Source organism: Culicoides brevitarsis, chromosome 3 (assembly GCF_036172545.1).
Source record: "Culicoides brevitarsis isolate CSIRO-B50_1 chromosome 3, AGI_CSIRO_Cbre_v1, whole genome shotgun sequence".
Lineage (NCBI taxonomy): Eukaryota > Metazoa > Arthropoda > Insecta > Diptera > Ceratopogonidae > Culicoides > Culicoides brevitarsis.
The window spans coordinates 6,070,814-6,091,255 of record NC_087087.1 but is presented as its reverse complement, the minus strand read 5'-3'; the positions used below and the strand labels follow the sequence as shown (position 1 = coordinate 6,091,255).

Genomic DNA, 20,442 nt, shown 5'->3' with positions numbered 1-20,442 from the left:
TTTTAGCTTTGAAACCCATCAAAAATTGACTTGAGGAAAAAAGTACGATTTTTGCTCCTCATATGATAAAATCGTACTTTTTTTTATTTCATCAAAAATCGATCAGATATCAATGGAAATCAACTTTAGAATGAATATTTATTCAATTTTAGCTTTGAAACCCATCAAAAATTGACTTGAGGAAAAAAGTACGATTTTTGCTCCTCATATGATAAAATCGTACTTTTTTTTATTTCATCAAAAATCGATCAGATATCAATGGAAATCAACTTTAGAATGAATATTTATTCAATTTTAGCTTTGAAACCCATCAAAAATTGACTTGAGGAAAAAAGTACGATTTTTGCTCCTCATATGATAAAATCGTACTTTTTTTTATTTCATCAAAAATCGATCAGATATCAATGGAAATCAACTTTAGAATGAATATTTATTCAATTTTAGCTTTGAAACCCATCAAAAATTGACTTGAGGAAAAAAGTACGATTTTTGCTCCTCATATGATAAAATCGTACTTTTTTTTATTTCATCAAAAATCGATCAGATATCAATGGAAATCAACTTTAGAATGAATATTTATTCAATTTTAGCTTTGAAACCCATCAAAAATTGACTTGAGGAAAAAAGTACGATTTTTGCTCCTCATATGATAAAATCGTACTTTTTTTTATTTCATCAAAAATCGATCAGATATCAATGGAAATCAACTTTAGAATGAATATTTATTCAATTTTAGCTTTGAAACCCATCAAAAATTGACTTGAGGAAAAAAGTACGATTTTTGCTCCTCATATGATAAAATCGTACTTTTTTTTATTTCATCAAAAATCGATCAGATATCAATGGAAATCGACTTTAGAATGAATATTTATTCAATTTTAGCTTTGAAACCCATCAAAAATTGACTTGAGGAAAAAAGTACGATTTTTGCTCCTCATATGATAAAATCGTACTTTTTTTTATTTCATCAAAAATCGATCAGATATCAATGGAAATCGACTTTAGAATGAATATTTATTCAATTTTAGCTTTGAAACCCATCAAAAATTGACTTGAGGAAAAAAGTACGATTTTTGCTCCTCATATGATAAAATCGTACTTTTTTTTATTTCATCAAAAATCGATCAATGAAAATCATCTTTAGAATGAATATTTATTCAATTTTAGCTTTGAAACCCATCAAAAATTGACTTGAGGAAAAAAGTACGATTTTTGCTCCTCATATGATAAAATCGTACTTTTTTTTATTTCATCAAAAATCGATCAGATAGCAATGGAAATCAACTTTAGAATGAATATTTATTCAATTTTAGCTTTGAAACCCATCAAAAATTGACTTGAGAAAAAAAGTACGATTTTTGCTCCTCATATGATAAAATCGTACTTTTTTTTAATTTCAATTTGGAAATAAAAATTTTAAATTTTAGCTTTGAAACCCATCAAAAATTGAAAAATTAATTCAAAAAATTTTATTTTTTTATCAATGGAAATGAACTTTAGAATGAATATTTATTCAATTTTAGCTTTGAAACCCATTTGAAGGAAAAAAGTATTTTAAAATCGTACTTTTTTTTATTTCATCAAAAATCGACAGATGAAATCAGAAAGAATAAACCCATCGTACAACAAATAATTAATTCATTAAAAATTTTAATTTTTTTCGAAAAATGAGTTAAATTTATAACTTTTTAATATTACATGAGAAATAAAAAAATTTTGAAAAATATTGTAAAAATTTATATATCAAGAAAAATTAAAATAAAAAAATTGGAAATAAATTAGAATTTTTTTTAATTGAAAAAAATATAAAATTTTGATGAAAATTTATTTTAAAAATTTTTATCAATAATTAAAAAAATAAATAAAAAATTAAAAAAACTTTTCAATTAGAAAAAAATTATTAATAAAAAAACATTTTTGAATAAAAATTAAAATAAATAAATTAATTAATTTAAATAAAAATCTTAAAAATATTATTTTTTTAATTTTTTATCAAAAATAATTAAATAAAAAATTAAAAAACTCATAAAAAATAAAAAAAATAATTAAAATAATTTTTCATAAAATTTTAAGAAAATATGAAATTTTTATTTTTTTTTTATAAAAATTTAAAAAAATTTTTTTTTTTTGAAACTCAAAAATGCATTTTTTTTAAATATTTAAATAAAATGTTTTAAAATTCCTTAAATTGAAACAAAAAAAAAATTCATTAAATATCTTTTATTTATTCGTCTCTCTTATAAAAAGTACATTTCATGATTAAATAATAATATTTCTCGGATAATTGTAAGTTGGAGTGCTTGTCAAAGTAAAAATTGTGTGCGTCTTAAGTAAATGGAGTGCGTATCCCAGAAGTCACTTGCTGCTGGCCTGACTCGAAGGCGGATCAATTCCCAAGATTTTTTCCGCAAACGTGCGATTTTTCTTCTTTTTGCTCACCTCATGTTGCAAATGCTCAATTAATTTTTTGCACTGCGCAATTGTCGACGTCGACTTGATCTCCATTTGGGTCTGACAATTTTTCTGCTCCATCAGAATGCCTTCCTTGACATTCAGTTCCTGCATCAAATTGTTCATTTCCAAGTTGTAATCGTCCAGCTGGCATTTCAGGTCTTGGATTTCCTCGCGTGCAAGGAAGAGATCGCTGAGAATTTTCGTGTTGTCCTCTTTCAGGAACATAATTTGCTTTTCGTTCGCCGAATTTGTCGATTTCAAGGACTGCAGCTGATCGATGAGGGTTTTTATGCGATGTTCATGTTCCATCGCCTGATTCGTGATATCCTTAATACCTTTGCTCAGCTCCAAGGCTTGTTCGGTTTGTTGTTCGCGGATTTTTCGTGCTTCTTGCAACTCTTCTTTGAGTTTTTCCGCGGAACTTTCGGCTCGTTGCCGCGCATCGCGTTCCTCGGTGAGTTCGCGTCGCATCGAATGCAGTTCCGTGTTGCGTTTCGACACAATTTCCTGCAATTCTTTGATTTTTTTCGCGTCGATACGACGTGCGGCATCTTCTGCCTTGAGTTTTGACTCGAGTTCGGAGATTTGTTTGTCGGTGATGGCGCAGGCTTTGCGCAAAACGTCGTAATTCCGTTGCAAAGTCACCAATTCGCGATTTTTGTCGGCAGTTATTGTGTTGGCAAGACTGCAAGTGCTCATTTTTTGCTCCAACTCGTACTTGAGTTTGTCCTGAACGGCAATTAAATCGTCATTTTTCTGCTGAACCTCGTTCAACATGCGCGTATTTGACTCTAACATCTCCTCCAACGACTTAATTTTCGCCTGATGCTCCAAAATTTCGGATTTTTGACGAACGCACTCCTTTTCGTAGTTAATTCGGAGATTTCTTTCGAGTTGCCGGTCGTGTTTCAGCTCCCGAATTGTGTGATTCAGGTCTTTGATGACATTTTCCTTCACCGCAACGAGCTCTTTTGTGTTCTCCAGCTTCAGTTGAAAGCCATCCGCTTCTTCTTTCATGGCCTTGACCTTGTCATTGGCATATTCAACACGTCTGGCGATCGTTTTTTTCTCATTTTCTAATTCGCTTATTTGTTTTTCGAGTTTCCAGAGTTGCAAATGTGCCTGACGCGCTGATTGACGATCGACAATGCTCTGTTCGCGCGATGCCGCGAGTTCCTTTTCGAGTTTTGTGATTTGTTTCTCGTACGCGTTCACGCTAAATTCCGTATTTCCCGAATTTATGAGTTTATCGATCTTTTCAATCAATTCGTTGATGTCATGGGGCTCTTCTTCGGGCAGCACGGAGTGAAAACTCGCATTTGCGGTTCGAAATCCTGCGTTTTCTTCATTTTCGGATGATTTGCGACTCAAATCTCCGTTATCTAAGCTTTTTTTGAGCGCTTGGAGCTTTCGAACGAGCTCAAATCCGGTGTCGGAGCCCGAATCTGAGGATTTTCTCTCGGAATTTTTTGTTTTTAACTGCTCCTCGAGATCTTCTATCTTTCGTTCGTAGCGACGACGGAGCCTTTCTTTGTCCTGTTCCGCTGAAGAACGTTCCTCGGCGATTTTTTGTTGCGTTTCTGACAATTTTTCTTTGTATCCCTTGAGAACGCGCTCCATTTCCTTGCATTGTTCGACTTTTTCGGAAGTTTCCTTCTCGAGTTTTTTCAGTTTTTCCTCCATTTCGCGTTTTGTGTCGAAAATTCGTTTTTCGTAGCCGACGCTTGTCTTGAAAAAGTTATCTGATGAGCGTTTGTTGCAGCCAGAGACGTATTTTGTGATTTCATCTTCCATTACAATTTGTTGTGAACGCATCTTGGGTCGTGTGGGCCAAGGGCGGAAAGTTATTTCCTAAAAAAAATGTGAAATTTCGTTAAAATTTGAACAATTTTCAATTAAATTCGAAAATTTACCTTTTAAATTGTTGATTTTTCGTGAATTAATGAATTAATTTGAGGATTTGACGCAAAAAATGAATAAAAATAAAGAAATTTCACGTAAATAATGGCGGTGAATAACGAACTTTTGCTCGAATTTGTACTCCTCACGGAACGTAACCTCGACGTAACCTCAAATATTGTTGTCGGACGATCCACAAACCACACCCCGAGTTTATTTTTCGCCGGATCACAGTACTTGTAAAATTTGAGACGAATGAAAGTGATAAATGAGCGCCAGATGGCGCTGTAGGTCTTGTCAATATCCTGTTTGGAGCCACCAAAGCGGATGTGCGGCATGAATTGGAACTAATTTTGACAGATAACAACTTCGCGAACGAGAATATAAAAGTGATAGAGAATTTTCCTTTTTCTTGTCGAATTTTCGCGTAAATCCCGTAACCCACGGAAGCCATTGTCTCCGGAAAGTGTGCCGTGCCGTCGAGTAATTGTCAATTTTCGTGCAGGACCCCAACGAAAAAGGTAAGTGCGAGCCAAAACAATTAATCGATTGCCCTTTTTCCCCCTGTCTGGGTGAAGGTTATTCGAAAAAAGTGATTTTTTGGCAGAAATGAGGCAAAATTCGATGGGAAAAGTGTGAAAAAGTGTCGAAAGAAGCACCTGGAACGGTTCAAAGTTCAGAAAAATTCGCGAAAACGCAATTTGGAATAAATTTCGTCGAGTCGTACGTCATATTTATTTACATTCTGCCATTACGGGTGCTCGGTTTTTCTGTAAAATCATCATTTGGAGACAATTTCGAGGGGGGATTTCTCCTTGAACTTTGACTGAAAGAGACAAATTCTTGTGATTTTTTTCGAAATCGTATCCGGGTGACTTCGGAATTTATGCAAAAGAATGCAGTCGGTGTCGCGGAGTTAAAAATAAACTAAGAGTTCATCACTCTGCGAAGAAAGGCAAAGAAACAAAATATTCAAAATTTCTCAAAAAATATTTCGAAAGTTTCTTTTGATTGATTGACCTTTCACTGTTTGTTCAGGAAAAGATGAGTTTTTCAGGTTTTTAGCTGATTTTTAAGGATTTGTGAGAAAAAGGGTCGAGAGAGATAATTTTTTATGATGACTTGTTGTCTCTGAGGCAATTTTGTTCATACAAAGTTGTTGAGAAATTTTAACCGCATTTCAAAAGTTTTTGATAAAATGTGGTTTTTAGTCAGGAATGTCGTCTCTGTTTGATATTTTTGAATAAAATTTCGTATTTAAGTCGTTTTTTAGTGAAATACTTCAAGAAATTTTAGAAAAAAATTAAAAATATCATAGAATATTCGGAAAAATTTAGAAAATTTGTGGAAATTCTTTAAAAAATATGAGAAAACTTAAAAAATTTTTCAAATTCTTTTAAATTTGTGACCAACTTAATTTAAAAAAAATTAAAATAAAATAATTAAATTAAAAAAAAATTAATTAAAAAATAAATTTCAAGAAAATTCGGAAACATTTTTTAAATTAATTTTTTTTTTAATTTTATTTTCTTATTTGATTTTTTTTTAATTTTCTTATTTGATAAATCTTAAAAAAAATTTTAATAAAAAATTAGAAAATTTAGAAAAACTACAAAAATTAAAAAAATAATTATTTAAAAATTTAATAAAAAATTATTTTAGAATTTAAGTATAGAATTTTTGCCAAAGAAATATAAGAAAAAAATTTTTAAAAATAATTAATAAAAATTTTTAATTATGAAAATTAAGAAAAATAAAAAAAAATTGTCGAAACTTTAGAAAAATAAATTAAATTAAATAAATTTTGAGAAAAATAAATAAATAAAAATTAATTCTTATAAAAATAATTAATAATTAATTTTTATGAAATAAAATAAATAAAAAAAAAAATAATAAAATAAATAATAATAAAAATAAATTAAAAAATTAATAAATAATTAAATAAATAATTAAAAATTTAAGAAAGAAAATTGTAATTTACAATTCTAATTTTTTTTTTTATTTTTTTTAAATTAGAATATTGGAGAGAAAATTAACAAAAATCTTGAAAAATAAAAAAAAAATAAATTTGTTAAAAAAATAGAAAAATTATAAGAAAAAAATTCAAGAAAGAAAAAAATATAATTTTTTAAAATTTTTATAATATTGAAGAAAAATTGAATAAAAAAAAATATTTAAATATTTAAAAAAAAAAAATTATAGAAAAATTACAAAAGATTGAATTTAAGATTTTTACTTTTTTATTTGGAAAAAATTATTAATTATTTAATAATTTATTTTATTAATTATTTTTTTTGTATTTTATTTATTATTATTTATTTTTTTAAAAAAATAAAATTTTAAAAATTTCATTAAAATACGCTCAAATAATTCATCTCATTCTTCTATCTCATTGAATTTTTTTTTACCAAATAATTTTCGTATGTTGCATTTAAATACAACAACAACAAAATATAAATAAATACACCAAGCAACAACAATGCAATACATTATATTAAGTTAATCGCGTTGAAAATGGCCCCGGTTTGTACGATTTTTCGTTGTTGTTGTTGTTGTGTTGATCTCTCTCATAGTATGAAATTTTTACAAAATATCTACGAAATACGAAAAAAAAAACTTTCGATTTCGTTGACCTGATTACATCGCGGTCGAGTGTAGAGAGGCTCATAAGAGATACAGCGGCGAATTGGATCTCACTTGAAAATTCTCACATGCATTAATTTTTTTTTTTTTTTCGAGTTACTCGAATTTTGATTATTTATGAGAAAAAAAAGCCTCACGTTTGAAAAAGTTTTCATTTTTTTTTTATTAAGTTGTTGTCTGATTATTGAGTTCAAGATTTATTTTTTAATTTTTTATGTTGTTCATTGATTTTCATAACTACTTCGAGCCGTAAGTCGCGTACAGCGAAAAATTGAGAGAGAAATAAACATGTTGTACCCACAAACAATTGAATCGAGTTGAGAGGTGATTATGAAATTTATGTTGACCGAATTTTTGTTTTGAAATTGTTACAACAACTCATGCGTTTGTGTAAAAGGCTGGCTAAAGTAGTCAATGTATGTGTGTTAAATATTTAAATAGTAATTTGTTTCTTTTCAAATTCTTGTCGAGAGACATGCGTTTGTTGCGTTATTATTTGTTGTTAGAGTTGAAGAAAAAAAAAAAAGAAATTTTACGTTTTGGGTGTTTTTTTTTCGAGGTTTTGAATTGAGTTAAGTACATAGTTAGTTAGGGAACGAATGTAGGTTATTAGTTCATTAAAAAGTCAATATGTGAGAATTTTGGTAACGGAATTAAAATGTAAGAAAGGGAAATTTAAATGTTTTTTGTACTACTTTTGGGAAATACTCTTAATTAACTTCATTAAAAAAAATTAATGAAAGTTTATAAATTTTCATTTTAATTTTTTTTTTAAATAGAAAAATTTTTTTAGATAATATGTTGATCAAAATTATTGAAAAAAATAAGGAATTAAATTTTTCAAATAAATGTTAATATTGAAAATAATTAATTTTTGAAAAATAAAATCAATTTATTGATTTATTTTTAATTTAATTTATTTTTATTTTCTTTTTTTTAATTATTTAATTTATTTTAATTAAAATAAAAAAATTATGAAAAAAATAAATAAAAAATTAAGATAAATTAAATTATTTAATTAAATTAATTATAAATTATAAAATAAAATAAATGGAAAATTTAGAGATGATGAATAAATTTATTTGAAATTAAAAAGGCTTTAAAACAATAAATATTAATATTTTTTCAATTAATTAATTATTTTCTTGCAAAAATTTTACTGATCAATTAATTTATTAATTTTTTTAAATTAAAACTTTTAATATAAGTTTTTTTTTATTTTTTTTTTGTTATTATTTTTATTCATTTTATTTTTTTAAGCAAAAAAGATTTGAATAAAATTAAAAAAATAATTTTTTAATGAAGATTTTCTTCTAAAAAAATTATTTAATAATGATAAAATTTAATGAAATGTTTTTTCTTCACAATTAAATTATTTTCTTTCAAAATTAATTTTTAAATAAATTTTTAAAAAATTAATTAATTTTAAGTTTAATTAATTAATTTGAATTTTTTATTAATTTAACTATTAATTAATTAAATAAAATTGAAAATTCTTAAAAGGTGAAATTTTATTTAAAAAATTTTTTTGAAGTTAATATTCGCTAATTTTAATAGAAAAAATAATTTAAACAAAAATAAATATTAATTTTAATTAATTAATTTAAAATAAATATTTATTATAAAAACTTAAGTTAATTTATTAATTTTAATTTAATTTATTTTTTTCATTTTTTATTTCTTCAAAAAAATAAAATAAATAAAAAAAATAATTAATAAATAATAATTTAATAAAAAAATAATTTTTTTTATCAAATTAAATAAACAAAAAAAAAATTAATTTATAATAAAAAATTTCATAAATTTTTAATAAAATATTTTTTTTTATCAAATAATTAAATAAATTAAAAGTAAAAATAAAAAATTCCTCAAAAGTTACAAATTCCGTAAATATTTTAAAAAATATTTTTTTTCCTTATAAACCTTATATGAAAAAAAATTTCAAATATTGAAAAAATTCTCTCAAACAATTTGTTGCACATTTCTTCTTCTTCTCTCATTTCATCATTCATGCAGCGCACGACACCAATCTAACAAAATCATACCGCGTCAACATTGGAGTATTTCAAAACATAAAATATCATAATAATAATAATAAATAGTGTGAAACTTTCGATTTCTAAAAAATATGTTGCTCCATTCGTTCACATGAAATCACGTGTGAACAATTTTTTTTTCATGTGCAGAAATTATTTTTTAGATAAAATTCAGGATTACAGAAAGTTTTTTTTCTTTAATTTTCACTCAAAAGAGATTTTTTCAACCAGATTTTTGTATTTCTTAAATTGATTATTTTTTTGCATTTATTTTAATGAAACTCATTGAACAACATAGTTTTCTTGCTGTTGTTGCGGCAATCCACACAAGATAGTTACTAACTGTGAGTAGTTTCAAAATACTACAAAAACGCCGTGCACGAAGCCGAGAGATACGGAGCGTCGAGTAACGTACGAAACACACACATATTACGTCCTAGATTTTGTTTATGCGACCGGCCTAGTTTACTTTTTTATTTTTTTTTTCGTCGTCGTCGTCGTCGTTTTCGTAGCAATTGACAACATACGCGCGAGAGGCAGCTGACTGTGCAGCAAGCGACAAAAATTGAGAGATAGTTTCGTGTGTTTGTCGCACGAATTCTGCACACGGAATGTAGAATGGAGCGGGAAAAAAGAAAGAAAATGTTTTTGTCATGAAATATGACGGCAAATCAAGTAAAAGGAGGTGACACGCGAAACAGTGTCAGCCGAGTCAGTCGAGTTATTAATTTTATCACTGCTGTTTGGTGTCCTGATTACTTTTATTATTTATCAACTTATCCGAAGGGAAACTTTGCCAACATGGATTTTCCGATTGGCGTTCGCAGTAACGTGTGTTGGAAAAATAATTGGTCGATTAGTGAGGGAAGGAAAAAAAGTAGATTACGCTATCAATGTCGCACAATCGGTGACTTCAGAAAAGTATTTTTATTATTAATTTGTCTGAACAGTTGATGTGAACTTTTTTTTTTGTGGAGAAGTTGTGTTTTGCAACTTGAGAAATTTTTGCGATAAGATAAAAATAATTATTTAAAAATTTTCGATTTTCTTATTTTTAAATTTTTTAAATTTTAATTTAATTTCTTTTATTAATCCAATTATTTTTAAAATATAAAAAAAATCAAAAAGAAAAAAGTTGAAAAATAATTCTTCTACTTTTAAAAAATTTTTATGAAAAATTAGCAATTTTAATAATTTTTGTAAAGTAAAATTTTTATCTATTTTAATTTTTAAAAAATTATGTACCTACCTACAGAATTTTGAAAATTATTTAGATAATTATTTGAAAATAATAATTTTTGATATGTAAAAATTATATGAAATACTTTTAATTTTTAAAAATTAATTTAAAAAAATTTTCTTCAAAAAGTTCAATTTTTTTTACTTTTTAACTTTTTTTTTTTTTTAAAAATGATCAATTTTTAAAATTTCATTAAGTTGAAAATTTTTTATTAAAATTTGAAAATTTATTTAAAAATTTTTTAAAAATTTATTTTTTATTTTAAAATTTTTTTTTTTTAAAATTGATGAAAAAAATTCCGAAAAATTTTATGAAAATAAATAGAAAAACTCAATATTCAAGAAAATTAAAAAAATCAAAATTATTTTTATTTTATTTATTTTATTATTTTTGATTTACTTCAAAAAGTAAGAAAAGCAAGAAGAAAAAATTTAATAAAAATTCAAAAATAATAAAGAAATAATTAAATTTTTTCAAATGCTTACTCTTGAAACTTTTGAGAATAAATATTAGAGTACTAAAGAATTTTTTTTCAGTTCAATTAAAAATTTTAAATTAATTAATTCTTGAGAATTTATACTAAAGTAACGCTGCTGACACAATGCCAAAATTTACTGAATTTACAGAATTTACTGAGCTAAACGAAATATTATGAATCAAAACTTGAAGATTTTATCCTTATTTTTTTTCGAACATCTCAATTTAAAGTTTCTACTTTAAAAAATTTAATCAAAAATGCCAAATAAAAGTTTTAAAAAAATATCTTAGAATGTAAAAATTTAGAATTTTTTAATTTTTCTTATTATTTTTTCAATTTTTTTAATTTTCAATTTTTTTCAGTTTTTCAGAAATAAAATTTTTATTTTTGATCAATTTTGAATTTTTAACAGCTCTCCTAAATAAATAATAAAAAAATTAAATGTCATCAAAAATGCCTCAAATTTATATCATTAGTTTAAAAATGCGGTAAAAATATTTATTTTTAAATTAGTTTTATAAATTTCAAGCTAAAAATCTAATTTTAGAATTTTCAAAGTTAAACTTTAAATAAAAGAATCTCAAAGTCAATTGAAAAAAATTAAAATTTAGATTTAAGTCTCAAAGTTTAATGTAAAAAAATAAATAATTAATTAAAATTTTTAAAAAAATAATTCAAAAATCAATAGAAAAATTCAATTTTAATAATCTCGCCCATGTCTCTTAAACTCTAATTGAAACTACAAGACACAAAATTTCCACAGCGTCAACTATAATGATCATAATCATAATAATAATGGATAAAGTCATTATTTTCTACATGCACGTATGCCATAAGTTACACAGGGTGTCCTTAATAACGAAATAGAATAAAAATAAAAAGGAAAAAATGTGGAGCATATGAAATTGATAGCAAAATGGAGGTCGTAACACTTTTTTTTTCGTCGTTGGTCTATTATATTTATCCGATAAACGTTTCCCATCAACAAGTTTTTTTCTTTCTTTACTTTTCAAAAAAAAAAAAACGAACCTGAGCATAAAGCATTGAAAAAAAAACTAACATTACAAACAACTCAAATTAACCCAAATATTTTAGGCAAGGCAAGATATTTTTTTTATTTTCAACATACCATGAAAATATGCGATTATCGTAACTTTTTTGTCGTCTAAGCTACGCGTCATAACTGCTAAAAAATTTTCCAGAGTAAATTAAATTTTGTAACTTTTTCCATTGTTTAAGTTTTTTTTTCACAAATAAAATTTTTTATTATTTTTTTTTATACAAAGGGAAATCGAAATTTGGTCAATATTTGCTTTCAAATAAAAAACATTAAAAAGTAATAAAAAATCGTTTGATCGAATAGTTTGATAACGCTTGAGAATGTAAGATGTTTCAAAATAACACCTTCGAGTCTTCGGTAACATATGCTCTCGTAATTGTGTCATAAGTGAGAGTTGTAAAGATGATGAGCAATCATTAACTAGTTAGTAAAGTGACTAAAAACGGCAGGTGATATTTTTTATGAGTCGCTCGTGGGCAGGAATTGTATTAAACTGAAGCTTCGATCATCAATTTTGAAGTTTTGTAACCCAAATTCTGAGCAGGCGAACGAGTTTTGAATGTCATAAAAGAAAAAAAAGAGAAAAATTGATGATAATTTGATTACGTGATGAGTTTTTACATTGGGAAAGGGCCTTAATGAGGTTTAAATGTCTAAATTTGGTTTGAAAATTAATTTTTAATTTTTTTAGCTTTAAAAGTTAAATAATTAATTAAATTAATTTTTTTTATTTAATTTTAATTAAAAAAAAAATATTTAAAATTTTATTTTGATTTAATTTTAATTAAGATATTTTTTTTTTAAATATTAATTTTTGTTTTCTCCCACAATTTTTTTTATCTTTAGAAGTCCTTGTTCGCCTACAGAATTTATATCAATGAAAATCAAAAATTAAATGAAATTGACAATTTTTTGACATTTTTACTACTTTTACCTTCAATTTTATTGATTTCGAAAATAAATTGCAAAAATATCAAATATCATCCCAAAATATAAAAAAATATTTTTTTTTTAAATTCAAAAAATAAATAATTATTTAAAATTTTAAATAAATAATTTTAATTAATTAAATTTTAGAATTCAAAAAAAAAAATTGAAAGCAAAATAAAAATTTTTAAACAAGTCGAAAAATTAATAAAAAAAATATATACCTAAAATAAAAGAAAATAAATTAAAAAATTTAAATTTTAAAAAATAAAAAAATAATTTTAATTTTAATTTTAAGAAAAATTAAATAAATTAAAAATAATTTTAATTACAAAATTTTTTAATTCATGCCAAAATAAAAAAAAAATATTTCAAAAAATAAATAAATAATTAAAAATTCAAATAAATAATTTTAATTATAATTAAAAAATTAAAAAAAAATTAAAAGCAAAATAAATTTTTTTAAATAATTCGAAAAATTCATAAATAAAAAAATTAATTTTCAAAATTTAAATAAAAAAATACTTTTAATTTTAAATAAATTATTTTTTAAAAAATTTAAATAAATCAAAAAATTATTTTAATTAAAAAATATTTAATTTAAATTAATTTAAAAAAATTTTTTAAAAATATTAAAATTTATTTAAAAAAAAATAAAAAAATAATAAAAAATTTAATAACTAGTCGCCTCCTTTATCCTTAAAAAAATCCCGTTATCCAGTTCAATGACCTCGATCTTCTCTTCTCTTGTCTCATTAACAGTAATCTCAACAATTGCATTCAAAAAATTCTTTTAAAATTTACTTCAATTCGTGCTACCGTTTTTTTCTCTCTTTTCACATTGTGTTAAATTTATTATTTTGATGCATCATTATCATCATTATTGGATCTTCTTACGAACGAAAAAAAATAAATTTCATCAAAGAAGAACTAACCCACATTTTTCGAGAACAACTTCACCTTTAATTCAGTTTACACTTTTTTTTTTGCGAGAAGTGAGAAGAGAAGCGAAGAGAAAGAGACTAATTTAAAAGACGTCGACGATAAATAAAATAAAATGCTGAATGGAAAGGCAAACATCGCAGTATAATTGCATGTTCCAATTACCATATTTGACAAACTGTTGAATATAATTTTTGTAAATTTTTTTTTGTTTGATATGTTGTTATACAAGACGACGTCGAGCCTCGCCAGCGCTTTGTGAGACACGTACAAGTAACAAAATGTGCTCATTTAATCACACCAAATTAACGAACGATCGCAAAAACGACGACGACATCGACGAAAGAGGAACAGAGAGAAAGAAACTGTGAGTTAAAAGTGTGGCAGATGTGCGCATCCGCTTATTACAGTTCATATACTTGTCATACTCTGTTTGGCTTTTGATTGAAATTGAATGGTTTTGTTGTAAAACTGCCTTTTAAAGAACTTGTGACCGAAACTTTCCGTTGATATACTCAGAGTCGTGCGTTGTTGACAAGAAACAACAAACAAACGCGTTTCCGGCTTTTTTATTGTAAATAATACGAATTGTGCGTTAACGACTTTTTTTGTTAAGGAATATCCAAATTTTTGGAGATTTCATAAAAAATCGAACAAAAAAGGGAAGATTTGTAAAAGTTGAGAATGATTTATGGTTTTTTAAAGGCTTTTAGACAATAAAATGTGGATATTGCCATTTTTTTTTATTTTAGGAAAAAAAATTTTTTCACAAGTTTAATTTTTTTTAAATTGCTTTCAACAAAAACTTACAAAAAATTTATTTTTACTAACTGACGAGTTAAAAAAAATCTTTAAAAAATTTTTTTGAAAAAGTTTATACAATAACATTTTTTTATTAAAAAAAATAATAATTTAAATGTTTAAAAAATTTTTTTTAATTAAATAAAATCATTTTAATTAACTTTTATTTATTTTGAATTTTTTAAATTATTTTTTATTTTTTACTTAATTTTTTTTTAAATTTTTAAATAAAAATAAATTTTTATCGTTATTTTACTTTTTTAATTAACTATAATTTTTTTAATTATTTTTTAAATTTTAATAATTAAATTTTAAATAATTTTTTAATTTTTTTAAAAATTTATTTTTATTAAAAATTTTTTAAATTTGAAAAAATCTTGAAAGAATTTTTAAAAATTTTTTAGGAAAATTTTCAATTTTCATATTTTCCAAAAATTTAATTAAAATTAATTTAATTAATTAATTTATTAAATTTAAATTAAATTTTATTACCTAATTTAAATTTATTTATTTAATTTTAATTTAAATTTATTTAAAATTTTTAAAATTAAATTTAGAATTTTAAAATTAATTTTTAATATTTTATAATTTAAAAATTCATAATTTATAAATTAAAAAAAAAATATTTTTAATTACATATTATTTTATTAAATGAGTTTTATTATATTTTTCAAAATAATTTTAATTTTATTTTTAATTTTAATTTTTAAGCATAACTTTTTTGATCTCATAACTTCTAATTATCTAACTCAAACATAACATTTTTCGGTAAATTTCCATCTTTTAACTATCAAAATTAACAATTTTCCGGTCATTCACAACCATAATGACCTAAAAAATTAGCAATCTTCAGCCAATTAACTCATCATCATCATCAAACAAACATTCAAAAAAATAATTCGGCATAATTGGATCTAATTTAATGAGTGACCTACCATTTCGAGTACTTTTGTGCAAAAGCATTCCATCGAGATTGAGGTCAAAAGGTACATCGTATATGACACGAATGGCAGCCAAGCAAACCAGAAATATATTTTACAAAAAAATGTGTAAAAATTATTTTTTTGCGTTACGCCCCAACTATTTAAATGATTCATTTTTTACTCGGTTCCGCGTACATGCGTTGATATGACAAGCAGCCCTGCACACAATTAACACGCACAATTGTTACGAGTTCTCTTGAATGAGTATTTTTTTGCTCTACTTTTCCTCCTACTTTTTTCAAAACGACGACGGCTTTTATTCTGACTCAGCCATCCATTAATTCTTCTTTTCGTGTGTTATGATGAGTGCAGCACGTAAAATTTTAATTATGAAGGACATGTTTATGATAGAACAGACAATTGACATACAAAAGCATAATTAGCGATATATTTTATATCTGATTAAATTTCAATGGAAGGGAATCTCCTGACACAAAAAGAATTATTAAAACTAATGATGATGATGATATATTTATTATGTAAATATTACTGCTCAGTAAATCCATAAAGCATAAAATTAATTAGAACATCGTCGACTCATCGTATTATAATTACTTCGTCCTCGAATATCAGGTCATGTTTACTTTAGGAATTTTTATCTCTTTCTTTAATAATTTCATGAGTTTGCCAAATATCCTACATTAATTATTAAATATTTTTCGCAAATCAGTTCTATAAATAGTTTTTATGAAAAAACCGCATTTTTGCGCTCGAAATGCGTGTGACCCCTCTAGCTAATAAACCATATAAGAATGAAACAATAAAAGTCAAATAATTTAATCCAAAACACATTGACACGCTTACAATGCAAGTTGTGTATAAAGCTCTAACAATGCCGCAGCGCGCAATATGCACAATAGTAGATATCGAGTCAGTAACACTCATAAACGTGTGGGTGACTGGTAAAAAAACAATTAGGTTGGAACGATATGTACTTTTAATAGGTACGACGCGCTCGCAGACAAAGTTTTAGTTTAAATAGTCAATAATAAAATGTGGATTTAGCATGAGTTTTTATGAGATTTGCTTTTTGCAAAAATGTACAGGGTGTTTAATGTGATTTGGTACAAGAGTTTTTATTTGGATATTTAAAACTATTTTTATTATTTTGAAAAATTGTTGCAAAAATTTGTAAATTATTTCGAAAATGTTTAGATTCTTCAAAGATTTTTTGTTGTTTAAAAATTTCAATTCAATATCAATAATTTGACCATAAATTTTAGTAAGAAGACTGAACAACGTGAGCTGTTAGACTTTAAATTGAAATGATTTCTAATGATAATGTTTTAAAGCCCACGACTCCAAAATGAAATTGAATGTCGGTTTATATCAAGCTTTTGACCTATAATTGAAGTATTTTTTATCATATTCTAATCTTTTGAGACGTATAATTGAGCACTGCCAGATCCAAAAAACATTTTTATATTCTAATAGGATTTTTTGCTTCTATAGATCTTTAGGAAACATTTCTGCTAAAGAAACCGCCTGGTATTAATGGAAGGCTTTTTTTTTCGAAGACTCAATGCTCTGCTGTGAACTTTAGATAATCCTCCATGAAGGTTATTTTTGTATAACGATCGTCGATGGTTTTACGTTTAGGCTCCGTTTTTAATCGTTGTATTTAAAATATTTAAGGTTTCAGGCTCTAACGACGAATAGCCTGTAATACTTCCTCCTGCAGAATCATAGATGAATCGTTGTCCTCTGTTAGGTTGACTTTACCTCGTGTGATGTTCCTTCCCATTTTGAATAACAGTTAATCCCGAGTTGATATTTTATATAAGATTCTTACCCAAATTGGTTGGGAATGTTTCTGTTACCGAAATCTTTAATCGATTGTCATCTTCTGTTATCTCCTCCAACATTCCTTTAAGAATTTAAAATACCTAAAATTAAAAAAAAAATAATATTTTTATTCAAAATATACATGTTAAAAAATGTTACAAAAATACAAAAAAAAAAAATTTAAGAACTTTTTTTTAATTAAGAAATAAATTAAAAAATAAATAAACTAAAAAAAGTTGAACGCCCTGTACCTGTAAAATAAATCATGTTAAAAACAAGGGCTTTCAGTGTTAATAATATTTAATTATTATCACATTTATTAAATGAAAAATACTTTTCATGCTCAAATTATATAAACACACTGAGCAATATAATAATAATATTTAAGATAAATTGTTTCGCTCAAAATAAGGATTAATTTATTATGAGCTTTAGAAACATTTCAGCACACGTTGCTCGCTTACTTACTCAATCAATTTTAATGCCGAGTACATGAGCTTATGCACTTAATCTTTTTCAGTCAAAAAAAAAAAAAAAAAACTTCACAAGTCAAAAACGGAAAAAATGAATTGTTTTATAATAATACATGTTTACGATATTTGACTTAATTATGAATAAATGAAAATTATGAAATATTACTCGAATAAATAAAATAAAATGAAATTTTTATGACAAAATGAATGACGACCGTTTTATGCCCCGTTTTCCGTGTGATGTGATTCAGATCGAATCGAATCGCATTTCGTCACTTCTTTCTCGATTCACGTGTCGATGCGAGAAAAAGATTATCGGTATATACATTTCGATGCAATATAAATAAATGAACTGTAAATTTTACGACAACTCACAAAAATGAAAAAAAAAGTTTTTTGCGAGAAAGATGAAGACGACGTGAAATTGGTTCGTAACTGTTTATTGTCCATTTGTGACTTAAATTTCATCATGTCACAAGCTGCATATCGACTTCATGTAGAGAAAGTCTCATTTTTTTCGCGCGCTATTAACATAACAAGGTAAACATGTAGCACTGTGAGCCGAGTAGAGAGTAATAATCAAACCGCAGTAATTCAATCTTAAACAATAACTCCTACATGTTTTAAATTAGCGCAAACTCAATTATTATTATTGTGGTTTGTGTCTTATGCTATATGTGGAATTGTGCACTAATGCCACTTAATCTACTTTTTTTTTTAGTGTAACATGTTACATGTTTTGCTTGGTTTGAATGCAATTGATAATAATTTGAAGTAAATGGAAACTTTTGTGAAAATGCTTGGCTTGGATTAAATGGATTTTTATGAAATTTTTGTAAATATTATTTTTTAAAAAAATTATTTAATTTAAAAATCACGTGACTTAAGGATTAAAGAATTTTTTAATAAATAAGTAAAAAAAATTAAAAAATTTTTTTTGAAGAAGTTCATCAAATTTGATATTTTATATAAAAAAAATTAATCGACTTTTACCAAAAAAAATTTTTTAAATTAATTTTAAAAAAATAACAAAAAAATATTAAAATAATTTTGAAAAATTATAAAAATTAAAAAAAAAATATTAATAAAAAAATTAATAAAAAATTAAAAAAAAAATATTTGAAAAAATTTAAAAAATATATTTGAAGAAATTAAAAAAATATTTTAAAAAAAATTATTAAAATAATTTAAAAAAATAATAAAAATTAAAAAAAAATTAATAGAAAATTAAAAAAATTAAAAAATTATTTTAAAGTTAAAAAAAAAATTATTTAAAAAAACAAGTTTTTATTTACTTACCTTTTCTCTCTCCTGCCTTCCCGAAGGTTCCCATGAACATATTTTAACATGTCACAATGAAAGGCACGAAAGTGTATCACCTCTCCCAACATTTGCCAACTTCCTGCCAACGTTCCAACGTTCGTTTTTCCTTTTCAACGTCACTCCATATTTATTATTACATTTCGAGTTACACTCCTTATTTTTTTTTTATTTAGTTTATTTTAAACAAAAACTTATGAATAAACTCACATGGTTTTTTATTGCGACACACACTCACACGTTGTAATAGTTGCCTTCACGCTTTCCTATATTTATTTTTACGTTACAGCAACGAAAAAAAATAAAAAAAAAACTTTTGGTTAATATGTCAGAGAGTAAAATGTACAAAGTGGTGCGGCTTTTGCAAGTTGTTAAAATTATTATTATTATTTTCCAGCCGACTTCATGCACTACTTATTTTATGTTTTCTGTCTGTTGCTCAAAATTTATGTATATGGCCAATGTTTTGCTTTTTGTGGATTGGATACGAATTGCATACATAAGCACAATAAGTCAGAATTGTGAGACAGACTGAGGAATAAAAAAATTTCGTGTTTTTTTCTGTTTGAATTGTTTTTTTTTTATTATTGTTAAAGAGCATTTATGATTGTCTATAAAATGAACTTTTTCCCTTTTAATGTGCTTTTCATTGAAATTTTAAATATTTATTTTCGAAATTATTATTCAAAAAATTAAATTTCGAAGATCCTTCGAAAACTTTTTCGAAAATTTGTTAAGAAATATTTTTAATTTCGAAAAATTTCGAAATTTCTTCAATTTTCATTTTCTTCATAAAATTGAATAAAAGGTTTGAAGAAATTGAAAATTGAAGAAATTTGCGAAATTAAAAATATTTCTTAAAAAAATTTCGATTGATTTTCGAAAATTTGAAAAATATTTTTAAATTTTTCGAAAATCACCCAAAATTTTCGAAGATACTTTTTAAAAAGAAGATTTCCAAATAAAGTAAATAATTAAAAAATCTTCGAATTTTCAAATATAAAAAAATTTTTAAACGACAAATTAAAATGCTTTTCGAAAATTTGTAAAAATGATCTTCGAATTTCTAAAATTTGTAAAATTCATCTTCGAATTTAAAAAAAAAATTAAAATTCATTTTCGAGTTTTAAAATATTTTCGAAAATCAATCTTCGAATTTTCGAAAATTTAAATATTTCTACAATTTTTTTTATTAATAATTTTTAAATTAATTTTTTATTTAATTTCCTATTGAAACCTTCAAATAACGAAATAATTTATTGCTTCATTCAAACCAAACCAAAAAAATTCAATTCAAAAACCTCGCAACTTTAGAAAGTTACAAAAAGGGCTCGCATGATGCAAGATGCTACCAAGAGCAGCGGTTAATGCTTAATGATGACAAAAATGAAATCGTATCAC

At 24.7% G+C, this 20,442-nt stretch overlaps 2 protein-coding genes across 2 annotated transcripts in view; one reads left to right on the top strand and one right to left on the bottom strand.

The window, feature by feature from the left end:
- Nucleotides 1–2,212: 2,212 nt before the first annotated feature.
- LOC134834231 (early endosome antigen 1-like) lies at nucleotides 2,213–4,473 on the bottom strand. Its single transcript, XM_063848816.1, has 2 exons — nucleotides 4,368–4,473; nucleotides 2,213–4,305 (listed from the first exon to the last, which is right to left on the bottom strand). The coding sequence occupies exon 2, from the start codon at nucleotides 4,267–4,269 to the stop codon at nucleotides 2,356–2,358; it is 1,914 nt and encodes a 637-aa protein (XP_063704886.1). The 5' UTR covers nucleotides 4,270–4,305; nucleotides 4,368–4,473; the 3' UTR covers nucleotides 2,213–2,355.
- Nucleotides 4,474–4,720: 247 nt separating this feature from the next.
- Nucleotides 4,721–20,442, top strand: part of LOC134833046 (protein roadkill) — an 84,744-nt gene continuing 69,022 nt past the window's right edge. Inside the window, exon 1 of the mRNA XM_063847209.1 lies at nucleotides 4,721–4,874. The gene's annotated coding sequence lies outside the window, so the exon portion shown is untranslated. The remainder of the gene's footprint in view (nucleotides 4,875–20,442) is intronic.